Source organism: Vanessa tameamea, chromosome 21, assembly GCF_037043105.1.
Source record: "Vanessa tameamea isolate UH-Manoa-2023 chromosome 21, ilVanTame1 primary haplotype, whole genome shotgun sequence".
In the NCBI taxonomy this organism is placed as follows: Eukaryota; Metazoa; Arthropoda; class Insecta; order Lepidoptera; family Nymphalidae; genus Vanessa; species Vanessa tameamea.
The window spans coordinates 5,954,062-5,970,779 of NC_087329.1; the positions used below are offsets into that span (position 1 = coordinate 5,954,062).

Genomic DNA, 16,718 nt, shown 5'->3' on the forward strand with positions numbered 1-16,718 from the left:
TTTTTAATATCTTGAATTACTTTTATTGACACATTGAAAATGTATACTATTTGCAATTTATTAGAATTCAACTAATTATAAGGATAAAATAATATGAAAGAGATTAAAGCCCTCTGAAAGAGCTCAATGAAAAATAAAAACTACGAAATAGTGAAATTTATTTAGAAAAGAATTTACAGTATTTTTAATAATAAAAATTATATTAATACTCAATATAATATGAGCTTGGAATTTAAGACATGAATAAAATTGATAACTACATATTTTATCTAATAAATATTTTATGTAGAAACATTCAGTTTAATATTACTGGCCTGGGCCTGAAAGAGATTTATCCATGAATTTCCTTTTAGCAAAACATAGCCACCATTTGCTTGGTTTTCCATCTTCTGTAGCAAATACCTGCAAAAACATTAATAATAAAAATATCTCTTTAAAATAATTAAGTTTACATAACACAAATCATATTGACATGATTGATAGCAGTTACTATAAGTGCTATCAATTATGTTACAGTTACTATGATTGCGATTCAATTAAGAATCTTGGATAAGGGAATGATTAAAATACCAACTTGTAAATCAAAGGTTTACTGCTCATAAAAATTCTGAGGATTTGTATGAACTTTTAAATATTATGTTTGGAAAATTTAATAAATAAATAATTGGGAATAAGAGATTATAAACCTTAGCCGTTGTAGACCACAACAATATAAAGTTTTGGTGGTTGTTTTTTATATGGTAGTATATATGAGTGGAAAGTTAATAATATCTTATAAGTATATCTAGTTTACCAAAAAGTAATTTAAAAGATCAGCATTTAAATTTTACAGAATGCTGTACAGCTTAGATCGGTCAAAAAGACCATTTTACAGGTGTGAAAATTCGTCCAAAAAGGTGAAACATTTGTAATTATATTAGTTTTATTTATTAATTTTTTTTTGGGATATCTGCATTGCTGTTTTCATTAGCATTTTAATTAAATCAACATAAGATCATATTAAACTGAGATAAAACAAACCTAAAGCAATTATTTATACATTTGAATATCTAATACGCTACAAACTTAGATAAGACTAATTCATACCTTTTCACAAACTCTTCCTCCAGTTTCATGTCTTAATTGTTGCAAGTATTGTCTCATCAAATCTAAAATTATAGTTACATTAAACTAATATATGTATATATTATATATATATATATCATATAATTGTATTCCTAAGTTACACAAGGAAATTTTGATAAATGTCACAAATACCTGCTTCTTGAGTGCTGGTAGGTTTGGCATAGACAGAATTCAAAGGGAAGCCTGATTCTCCAGGAATGTCAAATTTTGATATAGCAAGCATGTACATTTCTTGCTGACCTTGATTTTTGTTTGAGCATTTTTGCAATCTTTTCAAACATTCAGAAATATACAGGGTCAAGTAAATGAGCACTCTATCAGCATCAGACTGAAAATGATATAAGAAACAATTTGTACTAGAATTCACTTCATTTTTAACTTAACATGCTTATATTTATTGTATGAAACCATTTAATACAAATACATAATATAAAATAGGCAGGCCTGTTAATTATATGCATACAAAATAATTGTATATTGACATGTGTAGTCCTATAGAACACTTAACTTGGAATGTATATTATTTATAATAATAATACCATATCAAAATTTGCTCTGCTCTTTGAAGACTTAACCAAATATAAATTGTTTCATTAAATATAAACTTGCCTTGATCTCGTAAAATCTGAAAAAAACGTTCGCTTTAAAATAATTAAGAGCTTCATCTATGATATCCAATTCAATTTTTGGACTTAAAGGAGCTGGTCCTCGGAAAGTAGTGCGAATAGGCAATAACGCTAAATTTCCCACAGATTGGGTGTATTCGACTAATGACGAATGGTAGGCCTGTAATAATAAAACTTTTTAGTAATTTTACATTATTAAAAAATTATAAAGGCACTTTTTTATAAATACTACTTACTGGCATTTTAAAGAAGATTTACACACTTTAAAGTGTTCACTGGATTTAGTAGTAACAAAGTTTCTACAAGGAACAGTTAGTATCCTACAATTTTTTATCATTAAAAATAATATACTGAAAAATTAAATATGAATCATTAAGTTTGTCATGAACTACGGCTAAGCGCTGATAAATATTAAATTTGTCATAATGACAGTGACACTTAACGTTGAAGGTACATTTTTTTATTGTTGCTTCTTTGAAAAGGCAATAATAATAAACCATACATTATAACATTCAATTACAAGGAACTTTTACTATTTCATTTTCCGCTTCTGTGATCATTGAACTTTATTAAATATATAGAATTGGTGAAGTAAATAAAATAAATTTTGACTGTTTTTCAGACTTGACAACTTTGGGTGAAATATAATCTTATTAAAATAAACTTATCCCTTATTCGTATGTATGTAACATTTGGCACCTATTGCTAGCAGTCTAATATTATATTTATTATAATTTTTTATATATTTTATTACATAATATGGATGTTAAAAAACCGTCTTATGGTGTAAATCTCTATTTCTTGCTGACTTTGGTTTATTTTCCTAAATTTAGGGACAATCAAGATGTACAGGGGTTTTTTGGGGTTTTATTTATTTAGGAATTTTTTAGGGGATACATTAATAAAAGAACAGCTAAAATAATGTATGAAAAGTCATTAGGTAAGAAGCAAAAGAAATATTATGCTAAGAAAAGGCAAAAAAGACTAAAAAAAACGAAATAAAATTTGTTAAATATAATTGTTATTATTAGGTTATAAATTCACCCACGTAAAGACAACAGCAATTTTATGCTAATCACACATGTCATTGTCAATTGTCAAAATTCTGTTTTGAAACTTAAAGTTTAAGACTCTTGAAGTCAGAAGTAGTAGAAGTTTCTTCTTCTAGGAAATTAGGACACTTTTTACTTATTTTATTTTAGAAATATTTGAAGTGTGATAATATGTAAATGTAAATTTAATATTTGAATGAATAACCCATGTCCAAATATTGCTATATTTAATATATATATTTATTTTCCTTTATAAATTGATCATTATACTCACCGGTGAAAATGTTTGAAGCTTAGTTTTACTGTCAAAGTGGAAAGCAAAATGGGAAACAAAAGTAAAAATAATATTACTATTATCACTCTAAAGCTTTATATGAATCAATCAAGCTTCCTATTTTATATCTTTATTTTCTAATGTTATTTTTTTTCAGAATTCGACTTATTATTTTCATGTCTTTTGAAAACATTTCCATTTATTGTGTTTACAGCTATAATACTTATACCCATTGGGATAACATTTTTGTGTATATCACACAAGGTATGCTTTTTTATTTCTGGTGATAATAAAAATTATGTGTTTAATAATAGAATTTTAATCAATATAACAATCCTTAAATGGCAGGTTAACATTAAGGAACAAATTATAGATTATACAGATTGTAAAGCATTTGAATTTGATAGTGATGGAAGTTTAACATGTGCAGAAAAAAATGTACCTTGTGTATGTTTCCATAATATTAACATCACTGATTCTTTAGAGGGAGATGTCACTGTATACTATGAATTGGAGTCCTTTGACCAATTGCGAAGTGATTATGTTAATTCAAGGTAAACAATGTCACAATTAATAGAAGGTAATCTAGAAAGAATATTGAATTTGGTGAAACAATATATAACATTATTATCATTCTTAGTTTCACTCAACCTATTGTGCATTGTTTAGTTTTCGAAGCATGACATAATGAATACTAAGAAACTAAGTTACATCCATATATGTATCATGTGTGGTCTTCGGTAGACAAAGTATGACCCGAAAATAAATTATGATGAATTTTCATTTTAAACTTATGAAACTGTTCTATTATTTGTTAAAATAAGATTATTTTAGAAAATAATAAAAACACTTAAAAAAATTATATCACAGATTTTTTTAAAGATCTGTCTTAAAGAAAAAAGAAACATTTATTTTTAATTTTTCAGAGATGATAATCAATTAATGGGTTTTCCTGTGCCAATACCATCTGAAAATTGTGAGCCTTATAGATTTGTTCATACTACAAAAGAAAAGATATCTATATCTCCATGTGGTGCTATAGCCGATGCAATGTTTAATGGTAAGTGTTCCTTAAATTATAATTCAACATGTGTTAGGTCATATGAATATGATTTTGCTTTTTGATAATTGAATATTGAGGAAATATATGTGGTTATAATATGTCAAATAACATTTGTGTTCTGAATTATCAAAATGTTAAGATTTACCTTGTATTTATTTAGCCATAAAATACTATAAGCTTAATTGAGTTCAAAGAATAATTTTAATTTATAATATTATGATATTAATTTACTCTGCCATATTATATTTTATATTTAAGTTTATTTTTGAAACATTTTAAATAAAGAAACCTTATAGGGGGTTGCTTGTAATTAAATTAACAACACAAATTAAGAAAATATAGTAAGACCTATTTGATAAAGATGCAAATTTTTTACCCACTGAGTTATTTCAGCTATATATAATATATAGAAAAATTTATAAATAATAATTATGAAGTCATGCCTAAATATACTAATATATATTTTTAGACACATATGAACTAAGAAATACTTATAGTAATATAATTACACCATTTCACAACTTCGGAATACTAACAGAAAATGAAAAGGTTGGATACCATAATCCGGAGAACTGGGAAGGTATGTATTTGTTATCATAATATTCTCTTTACTTCCAAAACCATCGACAGAATTGTCCATCATATTCTAAAACCTCTGATAATAGCTCCATTTTTTAATATAAATTTGTCCTCATTTAATTGATTTATGTTAATATATAGATATATTTTATCTTAGGGATTGTAATACACAGTGTCTGGTAATTTTCAGAACAATAAAAATATTATATTTATGTTCTAAAGTAGGTTAAATAGGTTGTAAGTGTAAAAATAAAATGCATTCTGTTTAATGTTTACAATACTTTGTAGATACTGTTATCTCATTATAAAACTTTTTACATATGTGTAAAAGTGTTAAATTTAAGTAATATCAACTGCATTACATATAATACTTTGTAAATTGCTTATGCTTCACATGCTTATATTTTTATATGAAATTATTAATATTTATATTACAGATTTTAAGAATTTCTCCAAACCTAAAAATTGGGATAAAAATATTTGGGAGTTAGACACTTTGAATTCGGAGAATAATGGATTTCAGGTGTTTATCTTTTATATATTTGCTTTAAAATAAGGTTATCTAAATATTATAGTGTGTTGATAGGAGCTATCAGTATTATATAAATATACACCTGAATGTATCAATATACTAAATTTTTGTATCGATTAAAATAAAACTATATACAAATAAAACTTAAAAATATATAAACTTTTACAGAACGAACTATTTATAGGTTGGATGAAAACCGAATGGAAACGCAAGCCGTATGCGCGTATCGACAAATTTCAGACTCATTTTGAAAATGGTCTTCAAGCTGGAGAATATGAGTTACGCGTCGGTTACAGTATGTTATTAATTTTGCAACTACAATTTTGTTTGACATTAGCACTTATATTACGTTCGAATATCACAAACATAAGCCTGGAAACTTTAGGACTAAACTTATTTTAACTTGCTTATTTTTATGATATTCAAATAATGTAACTGAACTAAATGACATTTGACAATTCAATTAAATTCTTAGTTTAATCATTTTTTTTTATTCTAGCTTTTATTTGTACTAAGAGGGCACTAGTTTAATCATAAACATAATAAACATAATCAGCCTGTAAATTTCCCACTGCTGGGCTAAGGCCTCCTCTCCCGTTGAGGAGAAGATATGGAGCATATTCCACCACGCTGCTCCAATGCGGGTTGGTGGAATACACATGTGGCAGAATTTCGTTGAAATTAGACACATGCAGGTTTCCTCACGATGTTTTCCTTCACCGCCGAGCACGAGATGAATTATAAACACAAATTAAGCACATGAAAATTCAGTGGTGCCTGCCTGGTTTTGAACCCGAAATCATCGGTTAAGATGCACGCGTTCTAACCACTGGGCCATCTCGGCTAGTTTAATCATTAATGGCTTTTAGTTGTGCCGACAGGGCACAGGTAACATTTGACGGCAAGATAAGGTTGATTAAGTTGGGTGTAAAAATAATGTCCCTCTTTTCACTTTTAAAAAGTTGGACATAAGAGTAAAAGTATTTGTTTGAAGTATAGAAATTCATATATATATATGTTTACATTTAATTTTCAAATGTGATTGATAGGCGAACACTAGTATTTATAATCAAATAATTAATATTTTTTAGATTATCCATCAAGTCGATACAGTGGTAGACGGAAATTTATTATTTCCGCTAATTTAACGACGACGTACACAAGTCTCAACGTAATTGGAATAATTTCACTAGTCATAGGCCTGATACTTCTCGTTATAGCGTCATTTGCATTTATCATTCATAAGCGTATTAAAGGCAAGTATTCCTTCTTATATTTATTTTATGAGCAGTGGCGTAGTAAGATGGATGGTGACCCGGGAGGCACTGCATAGAGAAAAAAAAAACCGGGAAAGTGCAATTCGGACTGATACACACAGTGTTCCGTACCACCAAACAGATAGACAAACAGACACAGATCTAACAAATACGTTGTCACTGATGTAATAAATCGCATGAAATACGTAAATTTAGAGGTTTGTCTCTCGTTATACTTTCTTCAATTCAAAAAGACTATAAATAAAAAGTAGCTGTTGTCTATGGAATCATCATAACATACTTAATAAGAAGGTATCAATATTATTTGTTAATACGTAGACCTCTTTGTATGAGTAGGGTCTATGCTGGATGTACAGTAAACAATACGAACATATGTAGAATACTAGTTGTCACCCGTGGCATTGCTCGCATTTAAGTGAAGGGCCATAATCTATGTCCTTGCTTCAGATTCAAGATTGCTGCATACAAAATTTCATTAATTTTGGTTCAGTGCTTTTGCCCGTGAGCAACAGACAGACAGTGTTACTTTCGCATTTGTAATATTAGTTTATAATATTAAGACATACACGAGGCAAATTCTTCATTTACAAAATCAATTAAACAAAATATATATTTTTGGAAATTCTTCTATGTAAATTTTTGGTAAATATTTTTATAAATTATTTGTTGCACCGCAGTGACGATCTGCATGTTCTGACACTAAGGATAGTCTTGGGATATATGATAAATGAATAGAAATAGTCTGCCGTGTTAAAAAGCAGTACTCTATTAAATTATTACTCGATAACAGTCTCATTAACAGCACTGTATTTAAAAATTTATTTTCTCGAATTTTATTTGGTGGTAGGGGCAAACCCGTCTGGGTAGGTACCACCCACTAATCAGATATTCTGCCGCCAAGTAGCAATATGGTATGGTTGTGTTCCGGTTTGAAGGCTGAGTGAGCCAGTGTAACTACAGGCACAAGCGGCATAACATCTTAGTTCCCAAGGTTGGTGGCGCACTGGCGAAGTAAGGGATAATTAATATTTCTAAGACCGCCAATGTCTATGGGTGGTGGTGACCACTTTACATCAGGTGGCCCCCATATGCAAAACCTATTACATAAAAAAAAAACACTGAACATTTGCAAACCGAACTCGATAAGGTAGTGTCTTGTTAAAATACTAATTACAATATATACTGGGTATCACTACATAGTCCCCCGCCATAAACCTTACTCTAAGATATATTTATGGCGTACTTTCAAATAGAATAGATACCAGAAACTAAGAGATTTTGACATAGACAATTTTACTACTTTTTACTAAATGTTATATTTCAAACACAATATAAATTAAAAAAGCTCCAAAATCTAAATTAAACCGTGAAAAATCAGCAAAAAAATCGTTATAATAATTTTTTTTTCACTTATTTATTTATTCAATTAATCTAACCATTAATTTAATTAAGACATTTTTGTTTTCTATCGTTCATAAAGGAAACGAAGGCGATAACAATGGTGACGTAGATGTTGTAAATGAAAACTTAACTGGCAATCATCAGCCGCATATACCAGAAGATAACCTCTACCGTCCTTAAGTGTGCCTTTATATGGTACAGATATAGGGAGCAATTTGAAATGTGGACCACATTTTGGACAAAGTTGGACAAAGACACGAAAGTGATTTTTAATTCAATAACTACCCGTCCCGGCTTCGCACGGCTCGAATAATGGTCTACATAAAACGTTTATATGGAAGAACACAAATACAAAAGACTTTTGGGTTAGGGCCTTCGCTGTGCGAGCTCAGAACACCTCATCAGTTTTATTTTTCCAGATATACTTTATTCAAGGCTTTAACAAGAACATTTAAATTGTCAAAAAATCCGCCACAAAAAAACGTTAAAGTTACTTTTAAGTCAATCAAATTTATTTATGTAACTTAATTGTATTTGATATAAATAATTTATGTATAACATGACCCACCTGAAAGTCTAACTGCACGCTTTTTTATGATCTTTAATTGAGTAATATGCGCCTTATTTACTAATGTTTTTTTAACAAACGATTTACGTGTATTGGCAAAGTTAATCACAATCGGATTTGGCTTAGGAACCCATTGAGAACGTACATACAGACATTGAGCCTTATAATTCCCTGAATCTTTGTCCAATCCGAATTTATTTTCCCATCGGTTCCGCAATTTATGTTTATTTACCTACTAATTCAGGTGCTACCTCAAGTTATATTACGTAGAAAATATATCGTCAGACAGAATCTCGCATTTATAATACTAGTCGGATGAAACGCCAAATATGATTGTTACAACTGTTTTTATTAAAATACACAATATGGAATCGTTACAAGTGTTTTTAATGGTTTTGCTTCACCTGCCTTCCTCATTCATTGGAGTGACGAAGGCGGGTGTTAGGTAACCTATGTCCTTTTCAGTAGCCCTAAATACGCGTGTTTAAAATTTTATGATGATCGGTTGAATGACTTTTATGTCTAATAAATAAACTCAATTTCAAATATGTAATATTAGTTACGAAACGCAGATCTTTGAAATATTCGAAAACATTATCATCATTATCAACATCGAAATTTTAATTTCGAATGTTAATGTTTTATATTAAAGAAAAAATGTTTACTAATATATTATACAGTAACTTGACTTGTGAAGTGCACATCCGTTAATTTATGACGCATTTTCATTATAGTCCAGTCTTAAGGCTAATTTTTGGATATGTTGGGCATAGTTTAACTTGAAATATATATGTATGTAATATGTGAATAACTATGTGTGTTCGCTGCCATCTTGAAAAAAAAAGTTAATTTCGTTTTCTTTTTTTTTTGCGATAACTCGCCTGTTCGTCGTGATACGAGAATTATGATAAGATACTTTTTTGTTGCTACATTTACGTTCTACAATTAAGGTGCTATAAATTTTAACCTACGGTTGATGGTTATTGAGATATCGAGGGCGAAACTCGGCCTTTTTTTGTATATAATGACTGGACTATTAGTCAATAGAAATATCATTTACCTTTGGTTGACGTTTACTAAATGCGGCCACATCAAAGGCATTATTATATATGTTTAAATATAGTGTATACGCCTAAGTAAGTTGCATTAAAATTGTTATCGGTTATGATCTCAGTCCTTAATTTAAGTACGTCTTCAAATGCGTCCAATGCAAAATGTCAATTCATGAATTAAATGAAGAGTTTCTTGTGAGCATTTTTTAATTGTCATTTTACAGGATTCAATACTATTTAAAGCTAACATCGGTTCGGTATGTAGATTCAACCGTGAAAAACCGGCAGAGAACTCAGTAGTTAGGTACTTTTATCAGATAAAATCAAAAAAGTTACGTAGAAGATTAAATACAATTGAATTATACTTATTCTTTATCTCTACCTATATAGTTGGTTTAATGGCTGAATATAAGACCACCGCACCCGACGTCCTGGTTTTAAGGCCAGGTTGGGCTGAAAAAAAAATTCTGTCGGAAAATTCCCAGCAAAAGCCCGGAATCAATTTTAAGTAGTGAATTAATTACTTTGCTGACTACCGAGGCTATTGTAATGATTATCTGGAATGCTTTTCATAAGTACATATGTATATGGTTGCCAGGCGTTTGCATAAATGTCTGACATAGGCTTTTTGGATGCGTGTCCCGGGAAATTATGCAGTCCGTAGCTGGCCTTTATTGGCTTCTTTACATTTAACCAGACATGTGTATGTTCTGCCCACCTAGTCTTGAGTAGTTAATTTTAAGGTAATTTCATTAGAATTCACAGATTTTCTGATGAATAATCAAAAAAACCGGTATCCCTAAAAGGTTGTCCAACCTTTTTATCAAAATTTTCCGCTAAATATGCCGCTCCGAACAGTCTTATATCTTGAGTTGAGCTTTGAGACCTAGCAACCATATATATAGCATGATATGTCTATTTTTATAAATAACTTTATTTTTTAACCTGTAATTTATTAATAATTAATTTGAACGTGCTTTAAGATAGTGCATAGTCCAACTATTGTGATGTAATAAAAATTAAAAATATATTTTAATAAACCATTTTGAATTGATCATGTCTTTTATTATTCGTTTAAGTGGTAATATTATGTTTGTTTTAAATAAAACACGTCAACATTTCTGTATCTAACATTTTGAATGCAAGCGTTTACATAAGTGCAGTAAGAGCTTGATATGATCCAATAATAGGTTTACCGTTTATTAAATACATTAAATAAAACAATTATTAATACTCCTTAAAACAAGGCTGATAAAATCATCGAACAAAACAAATAGACGAATAATAAAAAAATAAAATTTTCGAACAAAATAATTCACACGGATATTAAAACAAAGTAAAACACCATTTGCAAAATTAGTTAAATTAAATTCCCCCTCTCACCCGCTCCCCGTACAGTTTGACTTAAGCATTATTTTAGGTTAATAATTTTGTGAATAAATAATTGGGAACGACAAAGTTTGACCAATTTTGGCCCGCAATGGCCGTTAATGGGCCGCTAATGTTTTCTGGATTTCCATGTCTAACTTGGTTTTTAATGTCATACTTTGTTTTGGCAGGGTATTCACACAAAAACTTCATCGGAAAATGAAGAATATATATAGTCAGTATGTTTGGTGGGGTCATTAGTATATGTTACAAAGAGAAGAGGTTTCCTGTGGCGTACAGTAGCCGACTGCAGTTTTGCCGCTTTATTAAGTATTGTCTGTATATTGCCGATAGATCTAGAAATAAAATCGAATTTCTTATATTATTAGATGTAGTTTCTAAAGCAAGTAGGTATGGTTATTTACATACTGATAAAATTTTTATTTAATATTATTTGAATTTTTAAGCTAAGTCTATTTAAATAAATAATAATAAAAAAATTACTTTTATATAACTATCATGCGGCCATTATAACGGTCATTTATATAATTTATTTGTCAGACGGCAATTTCATAGACATAACTAATGGAGACTAATATGAAAATATGTATAAGTAAACTACATAATTGTTTAAAAGTAAATAAGGACGTAATCATTACTCAGATATAAATCAGGTTTTATTACGACTTAATTGTACTGAAAACACCAAGTACGTGGTGATGTAACTGCACATCTGAAACAAAAGGGAAAATAATAGATTAACTAGTATATTGTTTAGGTGCACCAAGTTGTTAACCAGCCTGGGGAGATACCAAACAATCATTACATATTCTACCGCCAAACAGCAATACTTCGTTGTGTTCCGGTTTGAAAAGCTAGTGAGCCAGTGTAGGTAACTACAGGCACAAGATATTAATCTAAGTTCTCAAGGTTAGTGGTGCACTGGCTACGTAGTACTTTTAACAGCGCCAACGTCTATGAGCGATGGTTATTATTTAACATCAGGTGGCAGATATGTCCGTCCGCCAAACATAAATAATTAAAAACAATAATTCTATCACTAGATCAGAAAAAGGTTTTACATGTACCACAATAATAAGAGATCTGTCAATCGTTAGTAAACCAAGCGGCACAAATGTCGGTTCGTTCAAAATTGTCTCTTTGTACATTATGTCCATTTCTATTGAGACTGGCTTTCCCACCGGCGTCGTGTGAATCATTAGTTGACTTAAGAGAACTTGCATATTCTGTACCTGGAAGTCAATTGTTTTTATTGTATTATTGTCACTATTAGTTGTCGTCTTGTTTAACTACCAATTACTCTATATACGAACTATTATTAGAGTCCTTCGGCAAAGACTACTAATAATAAAGAAAGCCTATCGTACAGTCAAATATAATGTCACCTAATCAAAGACAACGAGATTTAGACATAGACAAGTTTACTAACAATTATTAGTGTGTCTTATAATAGTTTCTCAGATTTTATGCATCAAAATATCTCAAGACATCATCCATAATTTAGCTGTGATTACCGAGAGTCAGGCTAAACGTGATTCCACTGAGGTACCTCTAAGGTTCGACTGAGGTACCTCTTCACTATAGGTGCCTCTTCTGGCAACGCTACATAATCTTTTTTCGATGATTATTATTATTATTATATACTAAGCTACTCATCTCAGCTTCAGATCAGTAGAACAAGGATTGAAACATTTTATTTTTAATGTGTTATAGAACACGTTTATTAAACTAAAAAAAAAACGAAGACATACGATGTTCTTGGTGGGTATATAAGAAAGGAAATAAAAATGAATTATCTATTTAAATTTCTTATGTTATCTAGATAATATCTAAACGGAGGGGAGAGAGAGAGAGAGTCCTCGATTAAAATAAACCTATTATAAATCCTTTATAATGACATTAAACAATGAATGTCGAGAAACTATAAAGTATTTTCGTTATTTGTGGACTGTGCGCTGCGTGTTGTCAGATATACCTTACAACACGCAGCGCGCAGGCATAATATATTAGGGAAGTGCCAAATTATTTTACCTCTTTCGCGATCAAATGACCAGGTTCGACATAAACAGCCGCTTTTAAAATATATAGCATAATCCATGCTATTTCTTTCATACATAAAAATGGTTTGTATGTAATATCTGTAAGAAAGAAATAAACGAATTAATAAAAAATATTACAACAAGTTTAGATAGTATTTTATCTTTACATATACATAATATGATTTATATGAAAATATGTTTTACTAACTTTGATTTGAGCTGAATAAATTGAATCCAATTATGAATATAGAAACGCCTGATATTGTAAACAGCAGCACAATAATCATTCCGTCTTTCTTGTTGATCCGGCTCACAACGTCGCACCCAGAGACATACGAGTGGCTGAGGCTGCGAATGTTGTTGTTGACAATGCGTAAATCTGGTATAAATCCTATAAGATTAAGATGACTTGTATTCGAGGATATTTACTATAACATATTGTCCTTATTGTGAGAACGAGTCCTGAACGAAGAAATACAAGGATTATGATAATTGTAATTTTACGAATCATTGTTCTTGTCTTGAACTTAAGACACATTCATTCTTTCTAAAATATCAATTACTTTACAATTTATAAGCGTAGGTTACCTGTCTTGATAAATGCTTCTAATTGTTGTAGTTTTCTGCACATCGCTTGAAACGCGGCGAGAATTTCAGTGTTAATGAAAACAAACAATGTTTCCAAAAGTAACAAAATCATGAATGTTCCATAAAATGATAGATGATAAATTAATGTACTCACTGAAAGGAATATTTAGGAATCAAAACCATTAATTTGTTTTGTTAATATTATATATGTAGGTGCGTACAGGTTAACTAATTATTATATAAAGGTACTTTAAAATAGACCTTATTCGCTTTTCTTCATCGCTCGTGTATAGTGTATAGTCTGCATGCAACATTGTCTCTAGATAAATGACATTCAATATAAGAGTGCCCCTTGGTTCCTTAGTACAAGGACAATTAAGCATAATGCCGTAAATGAGTGTTTTCACCTCTCTAATGAGAATACAATATAATATAATATAATAAAATAATATAATACAGCAAAGAGCAATCATATAAAGGTGGGGGGACCATGGAAGGCCACTTTAACGAGTAAACATTTTTTATTCGTTTATTTTATACAATTTTTTTAAGTAATACTTTGTTTTATTGCAAGGAACACGGCTCGAAACAAGGTCAATATTATACATCAGTCGTTTAACTTAAAAATAAAATTGTAACAATTGATACATCTGTTTTTACTAAAACTATAAAATAAGCTCTTTTTAGTTAAGCGAAACATTAAATGCTCAATATATATTTATCATCTATAAAAAACTCAACGACATTATTTAAAAATAGTAGTAATGAGTATTATATCGACATCAAATAACTTGCTTACGCGTTTATAATCTAATTTAAAACTTTTTTTTAACCTAAAATGGTCTTCTTTTGGGTCCGTTCTTTGTAAGGCCAAAATGTTCCTAAGAAGGCCAAAAGCTTGATTTGCTGTGATAAATACTCTTCTAATTGTTTTGTCAAAATAATTTTGAAAACAGTCTATTCAATATGACTTAAAGAGTTTAATAACCCTTATAAATAAAAATATTATAAATATAAAACATTGTTGTAACTGTAACGGTACGTATCTATAACTAAAAGTAACTGTTCATATGTTATATGATTTGTAGAAGGTCCTTGTAAGGGCCATGTACCCTAGCAAGGCCAACCGTCAAATATTTGATTAGCCTTATAAGGAACCAATGGCTTTCCTAAGAACACTACCAATATTTTAACTTAAATCGAGGCAAAACTATTTTATTTTTCTGAAATACTATAAACATATCCTTATACGATAATTCACAGTAACAAATATGACATAATAATACGTTATTAAACTAAGAACTTTCGTTTTGCTGTGCGCGCGAATAACAATTGTAATTTGGACGACAAAGTCTATGAAACGTGAGATCGCACTGCCACAATAGCGGCGCATCCGACTTGCCGCCGCATCTGTGGCCTTGAGTTTGATGCATCTTATTGTATAGCAGAAGGAATGTGTCTTTACATGTCAATAACTACGAATTTTCAATAGTTGGCCTTCAAAGGAGCGTGGCCTTCCATGGTCCACCCACCCTAGTACAAAAATTAATGAACAACCCTGTTGAATAAACTCAACACTACCACAGTAGTGTCACAAAATGTCGTTGTTCCTATGCATCCAATGCCAAATTCATATCCATCATTGAGGAAAAATGATTTATAAAAAACTGCTGCGTACGTTGTGATATTGATAATATATTTGTTTTAAAATGCATCCCAGTTGAGTAAAAACTCAAAATATCCAAGAGGTGAGCGGACTACGGGCATCAATACGGGCTAGCAAGTGTCAGTTCTTGACCGGAAAAATCGTTAATTCGTGCTGGTACTAGCTATTCCTCATACCTATAGCCAAAGCAGTGTTAAGCAAACTGTGCCCACAAATACTCAAGTTAGGAAATGAATGCAATGATATCGTGACTCAGTAGTTAAAGTTTCCTATCTTATTATTAAAAAATATAAGTACGTTTTTTTCAACTAAATTGTATTGCATTGCGACTGAAGATATCAAATACATTATATAAACTATAAATTATCTTACCATGCGTTAAATTGAATCCAATATAATAAATAAGATCAAGAGCTACCAGGATAAGTTGTGACACGAACATAAATATCACGATAAAATTCATCTTGGTTTTATTTTCTTTCACATCTGACCCATAATTTTGATCAATATTTATCTTTACCTGAAAAACAAAATGTTGTTATTTATGTTATTAATGTTCAAGAAAAAACATAATCTGTTATAATTTAATTAATACGTTCTAAGTAATTAATTTTGTACGTACAATATCAACGATATGTGTACCATTATAGAATTTAAAGCTTTTTAATTATATTAAATTATTTAACTTTATAAGGTGCTCAAACTGAAACCAAGCGGTGAGCGAAACATAAACAATCGTGTAGAAGAAACAGGAGCAGATTTAGGAGGCTAGAGGCCCCGGGGCAAGAAATAAGCGGAATCCCCTCATTATTTTTTAATAAAATAATTTGAACAATTTAATTTCTGTTAGTCAGGTTTTTTAATAATGTATTTACAGATGACCATTTTCTATCAGTTTTAATCCGGCCCCGGGACTGAGATATATACCTATTTTGGGAGATCTGGTGAGCAAAATTTTAAAGATTTGCTCATGCACACTTGGCAGATCTAAATTGTTCAATTTAGGTCTGCCAATTGATATTATTACTAAACTGTTTCGGCCACTTGAAAAAATGTTTAATTTGTTATAAAAATTCGATTCGATTATTTAGGACTCTGATATTCCAAAGGCATTTGAATATTTTTTAAGAGCTCTACGTCCGTACTAGCCGTCAAGTAAAACATGATACATCTAAGCAATAAATGGAAATAATTCAAATTAGGTACCTAGTTAGGATTTAAAATATTCAGGTTCTAAGTCTGTACAAGAAGCTAAATTTCAACCAATGTTGACGTTTACGAAGAGTCGCGTCACAAAGCGAAAATATTTTTTAACAATTTCAAAACGAGATCCGATGATAATTCAGGGCATGGATGTTCTTTGTTTATTTCAAATTAGAAGCTCTGTAAACGCCTGTAAGCGTCGTAGGGCCTTAATTTTGTGCACCTAATCGATTCGTATTGAGCTGATAAGAAATTTGAGCATAACACATGCTGTAATGCTCACC

The 16,718-nt window shown here is 30.2% G+C and overlaps 2 protein-coding genes across 3 annotated transcripts; one reads left to right on the forward strand and one right to left on the reverse strand.

Annotated features, from left to right (window-relative positions):
* Positions 1-141: 141 nt before the first annotated feature.
* On the reverse strand, positions 142-2,165 carry LOC113395638 (actin-related protein 2/3 complex subunit 3). Its single transcript, XM_026633282.2, has 5 exons — positions 1,988-2,165; positions 1,735-1,911; positions 1,258-1,453; positions 1,087-1,148; positions 142-402 (listed from the first exon to the last, which is right to left on the reverse strand). Exons 1-5 carry the CDS (start codon positions 1,991-1,993, stop codon positions 307-309), a joined length of 537 nt encoding a protein of 178 aa, XP_026489067.1. The 5' UTR covers positions 1,994-2,165; the 3' UTR covers positions 142-306.
* Positions 2,166-2,986: 821 nt separating this feature from the next.
* On the forward strand, positions 2,987-8,193 carry LOC113395652 (cell cycle control protein 50A-like). Of its 2 annotated transcripts, XM_026633307.2 has the most exons (9): positions 2,990-3,138; positions 3,235-3,341; positions 3,426-3,631; positions 4,004-4,137; positions 4,610-4,720; positions 5,157-5,242; positions 5,420-5,546; positions 6,343-6,507; positions 8,009-8,193. In XM_026633307.2, the coding sequence occupies exons 1-9, from the start codon at positions 3,126-3,128 to the stop codon at positions 8,107-8,109; spliced, it is 1,050 nt and encodes a 349-aa protein (XP_026489092.2). In that variant the 5' UTR covers positions 2,990-3,125; the 3' UTR covers positions 8,110-8,193. The 2 variants fall into 2 exon arrangements, with proteins under 2 accessions (XP_064074228.1, XP_026489092.2); XM_064218158.1 differs by lacking the exon at positions 5,157-5,242 and having other exon boundaries at positions 2,987-3,138; positions 5,436-5,546.
* The last annotated feature ends 8,525 nt before the right edge of the window (positions 8,194-16,718 follow it).

Bases quoted from the DNA above. Each gene is read 5' to 3' on its own strand.
- LOC113395638 (XM_026633282.2), bottom strand. The intron at 1,149-1,257 runs GTATTTGTGACA...CTATAATTTTAG, and splicing joins TACCAGCACTCAAGAAGCAG to ATTTGATGAGACAATACTTG. The intron at 403-1,086 runs GTATGAATTAGT...ATGTTTTTGCAG, and splicing joins GAGGAAGAGTTTGTGAAAAG to GTATTTGCTACAGAAGATGG.
- LOC113395652 (XM_026633307.2), top strand. The intron at 3,632-4,003 runs GTAAACAATGTC...TTAATTTTTCAG, and splicing joins AGTGATTATGTTAATTCAAG to AGATGATAATCAATTAATGG. The intron at 5,243-5,419 runs GTGTTTATCTTT...AAACTTTTACAG, and splicing joins CGGAGAATAATGGATTTCAG to AACGAACTATTTATAGGTTG.